The following is a 15,768-nucleotide window of genomic DNA, read 5'->3' on the forward strand; positions in this document are numbered from 1 at the left end:
CAACCCAGTCTGTTAATCAGTTTTTTTACATTAATTCAACGTCTACGTCTGTAGACGTTGAATCAAAGTTAAAAAGGTTCAATTTGCTGTATGGAGATTTAGAGTTAAATACAATCCGTTAATCTTTCGCATGAAAACTAGGCTTGCTACAGCGAGAGCAAAAGGGGAAAAGAAATGTTTCTACGCCGTCCAAAATTAAAAGAAAATGTGATCAAAGAAAAAAGTATTTAAAAAAAATATTTTGAAACAAACAGTTTCCCTTAAAACCGCCACTGGCCTTTCTTCAGCAAAGGAAGAAAAAAATTAAGCTGTTACATTTTTGTTTTAAGAAGAATTTGTTTTTCCTCTTGAAATTCATGTTGCTGTATATAATATGACAAGTGGGTTAGGTGTTCATCAGTTGTGTTGGTTTAGCTACAAGGACTTATTGCAGTTCCCCGATAATTTGCCAGTAACACCGGGTTGGTGGGCTAGTCAGCTTGCACTATGCTTAGTCTTGGAATTGCGCTCCGCCAAAGCACTGGAGGAGAAAATGTGCGCGGTACACGGACATTGGACAACATGACCTAGCTTCAGCAAATAGTCTTCTTAATGGAGTTGGTGACGAAGAAAAGTTTTGAAAGAACTTGTGTAAATGCCTACAATAGCTATACAACATGTTTGATTAATTATTATCAGTGAGATACCTTTGTTTGAAAACAAAGAAATATAAAGTCTTTTTTCAAGGTACTGCATCAGGAAAACCAAACTGTAGAGACGACGCACGCAGGAGCGCTATACTTTGATCCAAGGTCGAGGTTGAACTTCTGGTGGAACTTCGGTTTAAGTATGGAAACATTCCAGCCATTTCCGATTCACGTGCTACTGCTTCTCCGTTTACGTTTAGTTTCAGTTTGCTTACACGAGTGTAGGTGGCTTGTGCACATCCCAACATGCAAAATCCTTTTTTTCGTTTTGAGTCAACGTCTGCAGGCGAGAAAATCAGAGTAAGGTCATGGCCAAGTGAAGAACATACTTTACATGGAACGGCTACTGACCGCCGCACTCAACGAGAGTTAAGTTCAGCCGGAACAAGCCGCAACACACTAGAAAAAGCACAATGCCAGTCCGAATCTCTATGGTTTCTTTGAATAGGATCTCAACGTTTGAATTTTGTTGGCTCTAACAGAGGTCACTAGTGTAGCGATTATTTCGAAACATTTTAAGCTAGACAGATAGGAAACTTAAGTCTTTGTGAATGCGGCTACTAAAAACACCGTTAAAAATGCTCCTGATCGGAGGCTGACTAGAATTCCACAAGATAAACGTTTTAAAATTAAACGCTCCAAAGAAACTCTCCTTTCTCCAATCACGAAAGTGACAATCCAAAAATAGCCGAAGCAATATCACTTTCATTACAAACTGAAATTTTAACTTAACAAAAACAAATCACTTTGAAGCAAGACGTACAATTTGACAGGAGCAGCAAATCTACAGCACAAACTTCTTGCGTAATTTTTACACACCGTACATTCATGAACAAAAAATTGGCGTTTCAGTAGACAAGTTCCATGAGTGCAGATATGCCTAGATATAACGTCTGCAAACGTTGAAATCATATAGGTAGATACAAATTGGTCTACAATTTAGAAGACAAGCATGGTATTTAAAAAACAACGTAATCTTATTTCTTCAAATGTTCCTGAATTGACATAAGCAGAGTTGGAGTGGATGTACGCAGACACTGAAGTGTTCTTAAAATACGTCGCATTTGAGCTAATAAAGTACAGTAATATTAATTATAATGTTTGTGTTTGTGTAGCACTGTATCCATCGCCAATGTGCGTTGTTCTCAGCGGCTTACAAAGCAGGTTGTTTCAACGCGATTGTACAGAGTCACAGCAGAGGATATTATTACTCCAAGAGTCTTTCTTTTCTAAGCGCCAAGCAGGAATGAATGATATTTTATTTAGTTTTTGGTGTGATCACACCGAGTACCAAACCTATGTTTCCTGACGCAGAGCGGGTACGCTATTCATGTTCCCAGCCAGCAAACGAGTAATTTTTCTACATCGATTCAACGTCTGCACACGTTGAATCAGTGCAAAGGGCTGATTTACCGATCGGAGAGCGTTGAATTCAGTTATTGCAGATGCCGCAGTAACATGTGTGTGCCTTCAAATTGGTTGAATTGCTTTCTGGGATAGTAGTCTCCTTTCATGCGAGCAATGCATTTTGCGCTTTAGCATATTATTGTTTTTAAGTATTTTTACACCACCATCTTGTGTGTTTCAGATTTCTCTTAAATTGCCTGATTGAATACAATATTGATAAAGATTATTACTCAGAAATATATTGCGCAGTCCAGCTTCTGTAATTTTGAAATTTCTTCTTTGGAATGGAAATATTGCTCTGAGCAAATATGCTTAAGATATTGTTAAGTTGTCTTGTGGTTTTTGGAGTGCAAATATCAATTGTTTCAGGTAAGCGCAGCAATGGAGTAGCATTAATATCAATTAATATTTAAAGTCTATACTCGGCATTGTGAAATGAAGTAAAAATAGCTACAGTATTTGAAATTATTGCAACGCAAAGCGTTGAACAAGACCGAAACTCTGTTTTTGAACTGATTTTCTACTTAAGTTCACGTTAATTGCACAGATTAAGTAGCCCACATTTTCTTTTGCTTTATTTTGCAATAAGATAATTTCGATTTGTAACTTTGTCGTGTTGTCGTAATTATATATTTATGTGAAACAGCTCAGCGTTGCTGTAAAAGCTATCCATTCCTGCTGTCTTTTGAGCATTTTCATTTCTTAAACTTTACTAAATGTTTTAACTTTCCTTGAAAAAAAATCATATTTATTCAACTGAATATTTCGTAAGAAAATGAGCTTGAAACCGCCATTGTTTAGCAAATCTATCCACAGAGATAATTAGCCAGAGGCGTAATAAAACCACCTGGCTGTAACTAATCCTGGCTATGCTTTTGGCGAAGTTTATCCGATCAGCAAAGAAACCAAACAATTTCACCTTGATTGGGAGTTGATTTGCGTTTGCTTAAGTTACATGCAACAGATTTAAAATAATATAGCCACAAAACGAAATGTTAGCGCTTTCTGTTGTAACTACGTTGCTTTATCGCTGTCATGTTTTGTGACGAAATACACGATGATGATGATTCACATCAAAAGGTCGTTTATCAACAATTAGTCTGTCTTTCATCTTTCGTATGTGATAAGATAGTAGTGGTTGCTGTATATTTTAGATCAAATTTTGTAAATATCACGTTGTTACAATTCAGCATCATTCTACGTTGATTAAACGTAATTTGATATGGTAATTAGTCATTTGCTCCACATTGTGATAATTTAGCGTTTAACGAGGCTCTTCAGCTTAAAGGCACACTTAGAAACTTAATTAGAAACTCTATACAACACACTTCATATTTCTGTAGCTCTCTTCAGCAAACCGAGAAGTTATTTTATCTGCATTTGATGACGTCATTGTCACAGGCTGCATAAGGCTGCTTTTTGTCAACAGGCATGTCCAGTCACGCAACACGCAACAGGGCACAATCCAGTTTCATGTTGTTTCAGGATCGTTACACGTTTAATCAACGTAATAACGCCAAGTTTCGTCATTGCTAGCTACAACCGAAAGGTGTTCAACAAACGAACATATGAGCGTCTCATGGGGGTCTATCTTCAAACCGTCACTGTGTGTTTTACGTAGGACTGAGCAGTTAAACGAATAATAATTGAATAAAGCTAATCACAGCGACACACCACATTTGATCCGGTACTAATGTATTTATTGCTGGTGGTCCCTTTATAAACAGCTGATTCAGGCATAGTTATTATTAAATTAATATTTTCGCATATTTTGCATTCAGTTATATTGACACACCATCGGTAAAACGAAAGTTATGGCTGTAGTCTTCGGTTGCAGCTAAACTATCAATAATTAATTGTGTAAAAGTTGTGTGTTTCATCAAGACAAAACCCTTCTGCACCAATTACTTTCGTTGTTTTACTCTTTCTGAACTAATCTGTGATTAACTGTGAAAGTTTTCGGCCGCAACAGAAGAGATCCGAGTGAAGGTATTTATCTCGCCCTGCATCCGCGGTGCATCTAGGTTCCGTTAGTTACTGCTTATGTAAGGTGCCATTTTGCTTAACAATGAGAATGGAATTGCCTCACCAGCAAGAGAGTTCACCGATATATTCTTTTGGTTTGCTTAATGTGGTAGATTCTTGCTTTTTCCCCCACAAACAAGTGCGTTAATGTCAGTTTGGTTGCTGGCAACGTTGGTTCGATAAAAATGTTGAAAATCTTAGCTTTTTGACCATTTCTTGTGGTTATTTTTTTAATTGATGTAAATCTTGAGTTGGTCATTCCTTTTCCAATTCAACTATGGAGTAAAAAAGAACCATTATTTGCTGCTTACAATTCGACTTGCTTTATAACTTACTGTTACAACGTTCCAAATCAGAACTGGCAGTGCAAGGCCGTTTTTTAGGCTGCATCTATGCAGTGTTGGCCGTTACAACGAGCAAGTCATTAAATCAATAATTCTTTTGTTTGTTTACTGACACCAGGTATTTGCTTGAATGCGACAGCCTTGGTGATTCAGTTGTGGGCACTGTCTGGTTCATCAAGTAAAATGCTACAATCAGTTGTTCTTTTCGTTTAAAAAAAAATACCACACAAACTTTCTGTCACCTTAACATTGTCTAAACAAGACACACACCAACGAATAAACAATCAGCGTAAAAATACTGTATTAACATTCAATAGGTTAATTATGTTCTTCTCAAGGTAGTGCAGTTTTTGTGGCTGGAGTGGACCTACTGTATCAACATTAGAGCTGACCCTGTTTTACAACTTAATAAATTAGCTAGTTGCATCCCGGGTTAATTTTCCACATGTTTCACCATGAACTCCCCGATGATTGTAACATCGTCGCAAAAGCAGATAATTCTGAACTCACATTTGCTCGTATTTCCATCATAGTTCTAAAAAAATTCTGCTGCTTGTCATTGGATTTCGTTTTCGGTAATACGTATCTAAAGCACAAATTGTCGCCATTATGAAATAGCTTTTGATTTATTTTTGCTTTATCTTTTTATCGTAAGCTAGCCATTGTTGGTCTTCGGCATATAATTGTCTCCGCTTGTCTTTTGCCGTCCAGTTTCTCAAGATTATTGATTTTTTGTATCCTTAGCACGTTTCTCTTTACTGGGTGCTTCCTTTCTGGTTTCGAATATATTTTTTTCTATAAATTCCAGCGTTCAAGAAAATCTTTTTTTTCTGCTGCCGGAAAACAAAATAATTGGTTGTTTAGAATCCGTCTAAAATGTCACATTTACAAAAAATGTTCAAAAAAATACGTTTCTTTGCCATAATTTTTTTTAGATAAGCAGTGAGTACTAGTATTTCAATAATACGTGATGAAGGCTTCTGTGCAACTGCTACGAAAGCGAGTGCTTGAGAACGCTAACACGAGATCTTCCGATGGTTAACGATGGTGTCAATCTGGCTGTCGCAATGAGCTGTTTTTGTCCTGAAATGTATTTGACTGAAAATTGAGTGAATTATGCTCACATTTTACCGGTAGCCTATACATTACTTAGCAAGACTTTAAGCAGTGGTTGGACGCTACGGTTTCTATAAGCCTGCGTGTAGATGAAAATTCAATATTGTTTGAACTATCGTACTGCACTTCCTGCTGAAACTTGTTTTTATGTGCAATCCAAGTTTCGTATGCTTTAATCTTAAAGTAGCTCTGGGTTGTATGGTCTTTGTATTCGTCGTACTTACTTGTCGACAGAGGTTCTGGGTTTTTTCAAAGACGCAAAACCAAACAGTCACATACAAGAAAAAAAATGTCAACATGAAACAACAAAAACTATTGTTGGCATGGTGGTGACAAAGTTTCATTGCGTCATAATGGGTCGACGGCTCAAGGCTGGCAGTCCACAGCTTTAAACATCGACATAACAAATAGTTGCTGTTGTTGCCTTTGTTATAAGTATCCTGTTACATGGTCATGTTGCCTTGAAGTGAAACATTGCTCAAGTTGCTGGCTACAAAGCCTTACAGTACAGCGCGGTGTTGCTATGTTAGTACAAGAGCGATAAAAATAGGGAATGCCAAACACACTTAACAGACTTGTGTAAATGTCTTCTCGTCTACAAAGATACCTACTGCTTATACGTCGAGTTCTTCTCAATAAAAATTTAATAGCGATGATCTTTCCTTACGCTTTTACCTCTTCGAAAGCGCAACTAACGTACGGTGCAAACTGAACATTTCACAAGTTATTCTTCAGCCGCACCTTAGCTTAGTCCAAGTTTTGTAATGAAGCTTAGTCACATAAACTCTAAACATACACTTATTGAATCCGAAATCTAGCCCTACCTTGTTCAAAATGTCTAAATTATATCGTAATTAGTTATATTTTTAGTATGACATAACGCATTTAAACAAAACATAGTGCGACTCCAGTGAAGTCAAGTTGTAAATATATTTAGGTGCTACTTGATGCTTTGATAGCTTGAATTTAGTAAGACTTTTAGCCCCCAGACAGTGTAACCGCTGCAACGGTTTTTGACTACTCTACGAAATACCCACAGCCAACCGCATTTACGGTTGACTTTAAGTTTAAGTCATCTCCGTATAACAAACTTTTTATTGATTTCTTCTCGGGATTCTTCATAACGAACACTTCTCACAGTCTAACGTGCAAAAATTAGGTTTATTAAATTTGAAACGGAAGTCTATTGATTGCACCAATGGGATATGACCCTTGTAACTTGTAGAATCGAAATCATTTGGTATTTGTGGCGTCATTTCACTCTATAGCTACACTTTTATGTGTTTATGTAACAATTGAGGTCTAACAATCGATTTCTGAAATAGAATAGGCATCTATTACGGCACTGAAATATGTAAAATATGGTGTCCGACAAATTGTTCGTAAGCAATTGTTCGTAAAGCAATTGTTCGTAAGCAATTGTTCGTAAAACAATTGTTCGTAAAATTAATTCTTCGTAAAACAATTCTTCCTAAAGCATTTTTTCGTGCATGCAGTTAAAATTTGATGTATACGAAGAAATGCTTTACGAAGAATTGTTTTACGGATTTCATTTTACGAAAAACAGTTTACGAACAATTGTTTTACGAGCAATTGCTTACGAACAATTGCTTTACGAACAATTGCTTACGAACAATTTGCCTATAACCGTAAAATATGATGGCGATCTGTGTTACTTCTTATCTATGCTTTGCAAAAAAACATGTGTCTATTCCAAGTCAATAAAACTTGACTTTCCACAACTTTTTTAGATGTTAAAGCAATGTAAAAATGGAATTTTTTGCTGATCAAGGCGGCCTATAAAAAAAACTGTCCAAAAACAAAGAACATGTTTTTTCAATCGTGAGTTAAAATGCAGCAAGTCAGGTATAATGCCGTGGCATGCCTCGGCTACTTTAAGCTTATAATTGCATTCCTGACTGCCAAGGTCTTGTGCTGCTTTGGTTTGGTTTAATTAACAGGTTAAGCCGTTTTGATTTGACTTGTCAATGACAGAGATTTAGCCCTGGGCGTTTTACCACGAAAACATTTGATGGAATTGCTTGTTCACTGAGTCTTTTCATCCAAACAAAATAAACATTACATATCGCTTTGTTTTGCGATCTATGTGTCTGTTGTGGGCATCTGCTGCACGCAGCTTTCAATCCCTGAGGGTTAGCCTTGTTCTGTATTCGTGTATTTGTATCTTTTACTGTACCTTGTGTCTTTCATTGATTGTTTGTCTTTTTGTATGCCCCGTGTTTGGTCTTAGTGAGTAGTGGTTGATTTGCCATAATTTTATTATAGTTTTTAAAAATTTTAAGATATACAGTAGACTAGAGTTGAAGCATATTTTAGTATCTTTTCTATAAAGTTATTGCCAGGTAAGAGTTCAAGCTAAGTCAGTCACTTGTCTAGAAGATGACAGGCACTTAACTAGTTTTGGTTAAACTTGTTTTCCGGTTTAAAATGTCATTCTTTTTGTTTTAGCGTCTTCCTCTGACCCAGACGCCGGGACATGCTTCGGTACAACATCCGGAATGTCCGTTGGAGAAGACAGAGTCGACCATTACTCGAAGATGTGGTCGCGTTATCAAAACTGCACAATTGTGAAGGGAAACTTGGAGATTACGGGCCTTGAAAGTCCGGCTTTGGATATTTCGTTTCTGAAGGTATGCGACGCAGAAAAGCGAAAATCCAGGCAGCAAAACTTTTTTTTTAATGTGATGCAACGTTTGCAGACAAAATACAATTTGATAAGTGATTACTTTTCAGGATGGAAAACATCACTTTCTACGCTTTTTAGTATGAACATCGCGCATGAATCATTTGTAATGGCATTTCTTCCCTCTATTCGAAAACATCGAACGTAATGTGCATCGGATGTACTACTATGACAATGCGCCATCAGTGGCGCGGTAGCTGGACGCAGCTTGCAAACCCTGAAGCCTGTTTCTTTTTAATCGCGTATAATCCTGTTGATCACCTTCTTCCATCTGCCTAGGAAAATTCTTCACACAACCAAGCCTTTCATGTATTCCAACGAAACCATGCGTTCTCGCGCTCACCGAACCTGTATGCTGAGTCCATAATCTCCAACTTAGCTTTGGTAAATCATCCACAAGCGCGTTCAGCTTTAGCTCACTTTGTAAACTAATTCACATGAATTATTTTCCAAACAACAGACTCTAACGATACAAAGATACTTAGACATCGGATAGTTGTCCCAGATTTTCGCTTTGTTCTTGAGTGACCTTTGTTTGGGGTTAAGTGATAATAGTAGCTTTGCAGCCACCGATCGAACAATTCTTGTATATACCACATATACCTGTTAAGTGTTAAGCGCATAGTGGTGTATATACGTGAAAAACGTGAACAAAAATTTGACTGGAAAACTTTGAAAACTAGCGACACTGTTGCTGGTCTTGTCGGTGCTTTATGTTTTTTTTGCATTCATTGATTCATTTCTAACACAAGTTGCAACGTTCATCTGATGAAAGTGAAAGTAAAAGCAACAACAAACAGGTTGATTGATTAAATCAACCTGTTTTTTGATTTAATACCAGTATTAGAAACGATAATTGTCCTGTCCTGACTCCTGATGTCATATACTTACCATATACCCTTTACACAAGAATGCCTATATATTGGCATTACCTTCATTTATTGATAAACAGATTTAAAAGCATCTGTATTTTCCGAAACTTGTCTAACTTGTTATTGTTATAAGCTTTGTCTTTTTGCCTCACCATAGGCAGAATGTAGGCCGAGTGTAGAACACTATGAGTGTTGTAACCCAGACAGCAAAATCCATCATTTTGCTTTGATTCCACGTCTGCAGACGTGGAGTCAATGTGAAATGAAGGATTTTGCTGTCTGGAAAGCGGTTGTTTGGTAATCCAGCAACAAGGATATTTGTGTTACGAATCAATTACACAAACAAGCCTGAGCTGCTCGGCTTACAATTTCAAGCTCCGTGGCGCTTTTCTTTGCACCTCTATTGTCGTCGGCTTAAATCGGTTATGGGTCTTTATTTAACTTTGTCTTTTGTCACGTACGATAAAGAAAGTGAGAAGTCTTTCATTCCTTTGTCATTGCTCTGTACATCCATCAACTAATGTTGATACTGTTAATGTTACAGTTCAAAATAGCATTTTTAGCAATATTCAACACTTCCGTCTTTCGAAGAACCAAATGATGGACTAAGCTACTAAGCTAGCTGTTGCAACTTGACATTACTTATTTTTTAATCTTTTATGTTTGATTTGGAAGTTTTAGCTCAGGTTGCACAGTTTGTCTTCAAATGGTATAGAATATGACTTGAATGTAAATCCATGCATTCAGTGGCCCTGAGCCAAAAATGTGAAGCGATTTGCCCCGGGCTTGTTCTGTACTTCAAAATAATTCAGCTTAACTTATTATTCCAAGGCTAATATTGGAGAATTTTATTTTTGTTCTGAAAATCAAAATTCTTTAATTTTTCCGCATTGAATCGATGTGTCAGACTAGTCCTTTCTCCCTCCTGTCTGATCTAATCAACCTGATGTGTGCTGGTGATTCAAAATTAGCCGCTTCCCTTGCAATGTATCCTATTTTTGCAGAACATCGAGATGGTGACAGGATACGTCATAATCGCCCTCAACTACGTACCATACCTCCCTCTCGAAAAATTGAAGATCATCAGAGGAAGGGAGTTGTACAGAGGACAGTACTCACTCTACATCACTGTCAACTACAACAGTGAAGATCCAAAACAAGCGATGAAAGAGCTAAGGTAACCGTTACGTTGGCGCCATTCGTGTCAAATCAACATCTTAACATCACTAATTGTCTTCTGAATGTGTTTGAAATAGTTTTCTTCAATCCGGTTCAATCCAGTTATGGATAAAACTAACCCGCGGAAACTTGATCTTGTTTACTCGATGAGCTGTGGTGATCCCGCCATATGAGGGTTTGGCAGTTTGACATTGAGATTCTTGTGCACCTTTTCTCGTTTCATGTCGTGCAAGCTCCCTTGTCACTTCGTACTATGGTTCATGTGAAAGGTTGATGCGATAATTTCAAGACGTTTATTTTCCTTTTTTCGACTGTTCTGTCATTACTGTAAATATATTTAAGGTATTTTACCTCAATTGAAAGACGTCAGAAGTAACAAAAAGTCGAATCCTTTTTTTCTAGTTTTATTTTGAAACGCAGTAGCCAAAACCCACAACAAAACTTCGTGCGGGCTTTTTGATTTTTTGACATAATTGGCTTTCTAAGCCGGATTTTTCGCCGACAAAGTTGTTCGTTATTGCAACGCATCGTTTTACTATTATAGCTGCAACTTTTGCCCTAATCAAAAAGGATTGACACGTGGCGCCACAAAAGTTGGGTTTACTTCCCTTGTAGAGCAGAGACGACCCCACTACAAGTTCATACCAGTTCAAATGCCAACAAATTCACAACCATCTCGATCTGACTTAACTCCAAGCGAATATGAAAAGCTTTGCCTATTCAAACTGTAACCATTTGCTAAGAAATCAATGCAAACCGGAATAAAAGACGACGCAGTTAAACTGTATATTTCCGATAAATTTCCATTGTCTTTGACATTTCATTGCTGCCCAAAGCACAATTGAACCAGCATATGCACCGATTGAATTAAAATGGAGCCAATCGGTTACAATTAATAGCAACAAGGCAATAAATGTCCTCGCAATGGTAATATTGATTAATGAGTTTTTTTTTCTGTTCGTTCAATGGATCTTGATTAATTTTGATCTATTGAAAACGCTAAAATTTGTTGAAAGCAATTTTTACATACCTTTAACGTTTCAATAATTTAATTAAAACAAAAAGGAGTATTTTTATCCAAAAAATTAGATTTAATTTCTGCACGTCAACAGTTGTGATGTTGCAATGTCTCGAGCCGTCCTGATTCAATTGTTTACAGCATTCTGACGTTTCGTGTTTGTGAATTTTCATAAAAAATTCATGTGATTATTGCCATGTTACATGAAACATTCATGTGATTAGGAAAGCAAAGTTTCTTCAATCTTCCAAGTCCCAACACGCATTCTGTTTCAAGAAAAAACGGTCAAATTAGATTTTTTTCCGAAACAAACCATGACCGTCAGTGACTATAATTCTGTTGGAATTGTTTAGATGTTTGCATTGACTCAACGTCACTAGATGTTGGATCGAGGTCAGCTTGCAAAATTAATAAGAATAAAAATTGCTTGTGGCCTACGTGAAATGCTTGCTTCAATGCGTTTTACTCAGTCGGCAATTTTTCACACGCGAAGTTTACGCACAAGTGCTGCCTGATGGATAAAATTACAAGCACGATGGGACCTACTCGTCATCAGCAGATTTCATACATTGCTTTCATTTCTTTCAATTTTTTTAAAACAGTTGCGACCCATTGATTTTTTCAATCGATATCTCAAAACACGAACCTAAACACTGGCCAGTAGCCACATGACCCCATTACAATTGAACATACAAGCGGAAAATTGCGTGGCTACTGGGTGGTTTTGTTTTGTGTTATAACTCTAAATACGGGTTTTATTTCTAGTGACAAAGTATTTTCAACCTAACTGCTCCGGAATGTGGCGATTCCGCGTCTAAATTCCACAATGTTTTTCTTGCCTCTTACAGCTTTTTTGTTTACTCAAAACTGAACCAGAGTCAAAATATTTAAAACTGCGTCTTTCTGCCGTTGCCACAGTACGTGACAGTTGTTGTGCCCTAACCTAATAAATCTGACTATTTTAAATCCCACAATTCAACATGATTTAATCTTCTAATCTGTGAAACTTCTTGCTCCCTTCAGAGCGTGACGTTTAAACGAAGCTAAATTAAGACTTTATAAGTTCTGTTAAGATCCGTTACATTAAATAAAGCAAACTGACGACAACGTATTGTAGGAAAAAGCAAATCAAGGCTTGTGTGCGATATGATATCACACTAATTACTGGACTTTCAACATCATACACGCCTTCAGTGTCATCCAATAACACAATCGAGCAAATTTTCCAAGCTTTGTTTTTGAAATCTGTATGTATTGCGTATTCTTTTGTAAGCTTTGCGATGCTCCAACTAAATCTCACCGTGAGAGATTCCACTAGAAAGGGCGAGAATGGCCCACGTGAGCCCCAGCCATAAAATCTGTCCTTTGAAATAAGTGTCTTTTGCATTGATAGAACGTGTACAGACCTTGACTTATACAAGAGCTGATTTTCCGGCTCGGCGATTATGCATTTTAAGGAATTTGAACTAAATTACAACCTCAGACATGGCTACCTAGAGATGCCCCGGTAACCGTGGTTCTGATTATGATTTCTTGTTGTATTAACAATGATGGGCCGTGTAGTATTTTTGCTAACCGTAAAGCTGTATTTTATTTTCATAACTGAAAGCTATCACTGTATATATTTGGTTTCAGGCATTCACGTTTATTTGTCTAGCTCCAATCCGCTGTGTGCCGTAGTTTATTCACTATATTTCCAGATAGCAAAACCCGTCTATACAACGTTTGCAGACGTTGAATCAATGTAAAAATGATCGATTTTGCTGTATGGGTTCTCTATATGCACCTCGAACGCCAGCATCACCTTTTATTGACTCTTTGTTTAAAGCGATGGTGTTGACGTATTGATGACGTCACACGGTAATACGCCATAACAACAGGTGCTTGTGTTGTTCGCAGACCGCACTACACAAAGCGTCTATCTAATCTTCTTGATCGTATCCATTTGCTTATCTTGCTATCTCAAAGTAGTAAACAATCATAAAATTCCACTTTTTCATTTTTTTTATGCTGAACCAAAGTAGTTCACAACCTACAAATTTAAGTAATCTGAATTCTGAAGGCGTCTGTTCCGTGGTTTAAACGAGGAATTATGATCTTTTGTACGTTGAACAGAAACTGCCAAATGTAACTTTTTTTGCTGGAATTATCCTTGCTTGCCCTGATCAGGCGAAAGGGACTTTTAAAAGTTGAAGCTTACCACTTTGATATTTTCCATTCAGATTGAAATCGTTGACAGAGATTGTCCGGGGCAGTGTTTACATTCGCAGTAACAAACTCTGTTACGTTGATACAATCCATTGGAACGATATAATGAATCCAGTGTCTAAAATGTCAGGCCAGTGGTTTGCCGAGGTGGACGACAAGGTTCCAAAGTCTTGTAAGTATCAGTTTATTTAAAGTGCAAGTATCTGTTCAGCTATCCGCAAACTTTCCAGATACGTTCGGTGCGTGTCACATTTTCATTAAGCCGTGAGTTGTTTACCTGATTTCAAAGCAAAATTAGATTTATCTCTTTTTGAATTCCTTTAATAACGCCCACTATCCAACTGCTGTCTGCAACGTTTGCTATGTGATGCAAATGAAATGTTATTCGTGTTAATACATTAAACAAAAAGTGAAAGACAATCAAGTGAATCCTATTGTTTTCTTGTGCGTAATTAAATTGTTGTTAAATTTGACTTAAAACTCTCACGTGATTTAATTCACAAAATTCTTGCTCATTTGTGTTCACACAACTAGAGCTTACAAGACTTTGTAAGACATAAAAAGACGTTGCAATTTCGCAAAATTACATCGGTCACAGTCATGAAACAATATTGCAAAAAATGCATCCGGAAGCTCAGAAATAACTCGATTTTGAACGACTAACGTGTTGTTCCAATGCAATTACTTTCCACTACTTTGTTGGTAGAGGCTGTGATAAAAAGGAAACCCTGCTTTGTAATTATTGTCATTTTTTTGGCATTTTCAAACTCCAGATCATCCATTAGGCATTTAGGTCCATTAATTCTGATACAAACCTTTAAATATTGAATTTTAAAGTTGCATCTAGATTTGAAAGCTTTACACCATTGCCGTGATGTAATGAAATGTGGTTTCTCATTTTGTGGCAAATTTACGTCATAGTGTATCAACCAAGCAAAATTTCGTCAATGCTTTCCTTTTGTTTTACTTCTTATGGCTTTCTATGTGCTTTCAAATAGTCATCGAGATGAAAATGCAGATAGAGCTAAGTATCTAGACCTCGGCGTGCTCCATTGGGCACAGATTCCATCAGCTTATATTTTTGTTTATGTAATTGCGAGGGCCTTGGCTACAGGGTATCCACTTTAATCTATTGGGAGAAAATTAAAGACACGTAAGCTTTCTGTAGTTGCTTTCTTAGTTGAAGTGCTGTAGCCTTGTTATTCATGTGACGTCGAATTTTTATTGCTATGTCAGCGTACAGCTGTGTCGTCATTTGTTGATAGTAATAATTGCATATTCGATATTTTGGATTGAAATAGAAACTGGTTTTTATTGATGTGGCCACGTTATTGGGTTATCGAAGCTCTTGGATTTATTAAAGCTGCATATCTAGGCTTGCCTGGAAGATGTTGTGTTTGTAAAAAGCACCATTTCCTATTTGAATGGCGTTGCTGTTTATTGAATTAATAACAGAATGCTCATTGGAAATGTTGTTGATTTTTCGCAAAAATAACTTTGAAAAGAATGTTTACAGATCTGCCTTTTGTACTGAATTACCTTCACATGATTAAATAGCGAAGGATAAAATAAAATAAAATATAAGCTATTGGTGATATAACTATTCAAGTATTTCAACACAACAAAATGTTTATCTGTTTATTAGGTAAGCTATTTTCAAAATGTGTTTTAATGCAAAGTAAAAGCATTAAATTTTAAGCATGGTTTAATGTAGGAAACTTCAACGATATTTGAAGTTTTAACTTATTTTGTTTTGCGTGTGATAGATCAGTTAGCTGCTCAAGAATGTTGGAGAATCGTTACAGCCACACTTTGCACCTTTTATTTCATTAACTATGATGTGAAATTAACGTTGTAGCTCGGCTAGTTTTCATATCGAATTGTTCCGAATGATTAAATTTACGAAATAGGTTAGAGGTTTGCTCGACATTTCAACCAACGATATTTATCAATATCTTACGTTGAATCAATGATAATAGATTGCACAAAGATGACGAAAGCGAGCCGTCCAACCAAAAAGATTGACTTTGCAAACAATCAGTGTTCGCTTCATAACTTTGCACCTGGGCTTGAGAGCACAGGTTGACACTCATCAACATATTCGACTCATTGTTGATGCAATAAACTGTCAAGGTTAAGGTTTGTTTGCTGTCAGAGTCGCTCCCTTTAGAGCTGCAGGCATTCCGTGCTAACGCGAGCAACTACAATG

At 36.9% G+C, this 15,768-nt stretch overlaps 1 protein-coding gene across 1 annotated transcript in view; it reads left to right on the top strand.

Annotated features, from left to right (window-relative positions):
* Positions 1–2,317: 2,317 nt before the first annotated feature.
* Positions 2,318–15,768, top strand: part of LOC145768119 (epidermal growth factor receptor-like) — a 41,130-nt gene continuing 27,679 nt past the window's right edge. Inside the window, exons 1-4 of the mRNA XM_082579590.1 lie at positions 2,318–2,462; positions 8,048–8,229; positions 10,159–10,331; positions 13,574–13,731. Of these exons, the coding sequence (XP_082435716.1) occupies positions 2,402–2,462; positions 8,048–8,229; positions 10,159–10,331; positions 13,574–13,731 (574 nt within the window). The 5' untranslated portion in view covers positions 2,318–2,401. The remainder of the gene's footprint in view (positions 2,463–8,047; positions 8,230–10,158; positions 10,332–13,573; positions 13,732–15,768) is intronic.

This window comes from Aplidium turbinatum, chromosome 4 (genome assembly GCF_918807975.1).
Source record: "Aplidium turbinatum chromosome 4, kaAplTurb1.1, whole genome shotgun sequence".
NCBI classification, from domain to species: Eukaryota; Metazoa; Chordata; class Ascidiacea; order Aplousobranchia; family Polyclinidae; genus Aplidium; species Aplidium turbinatum.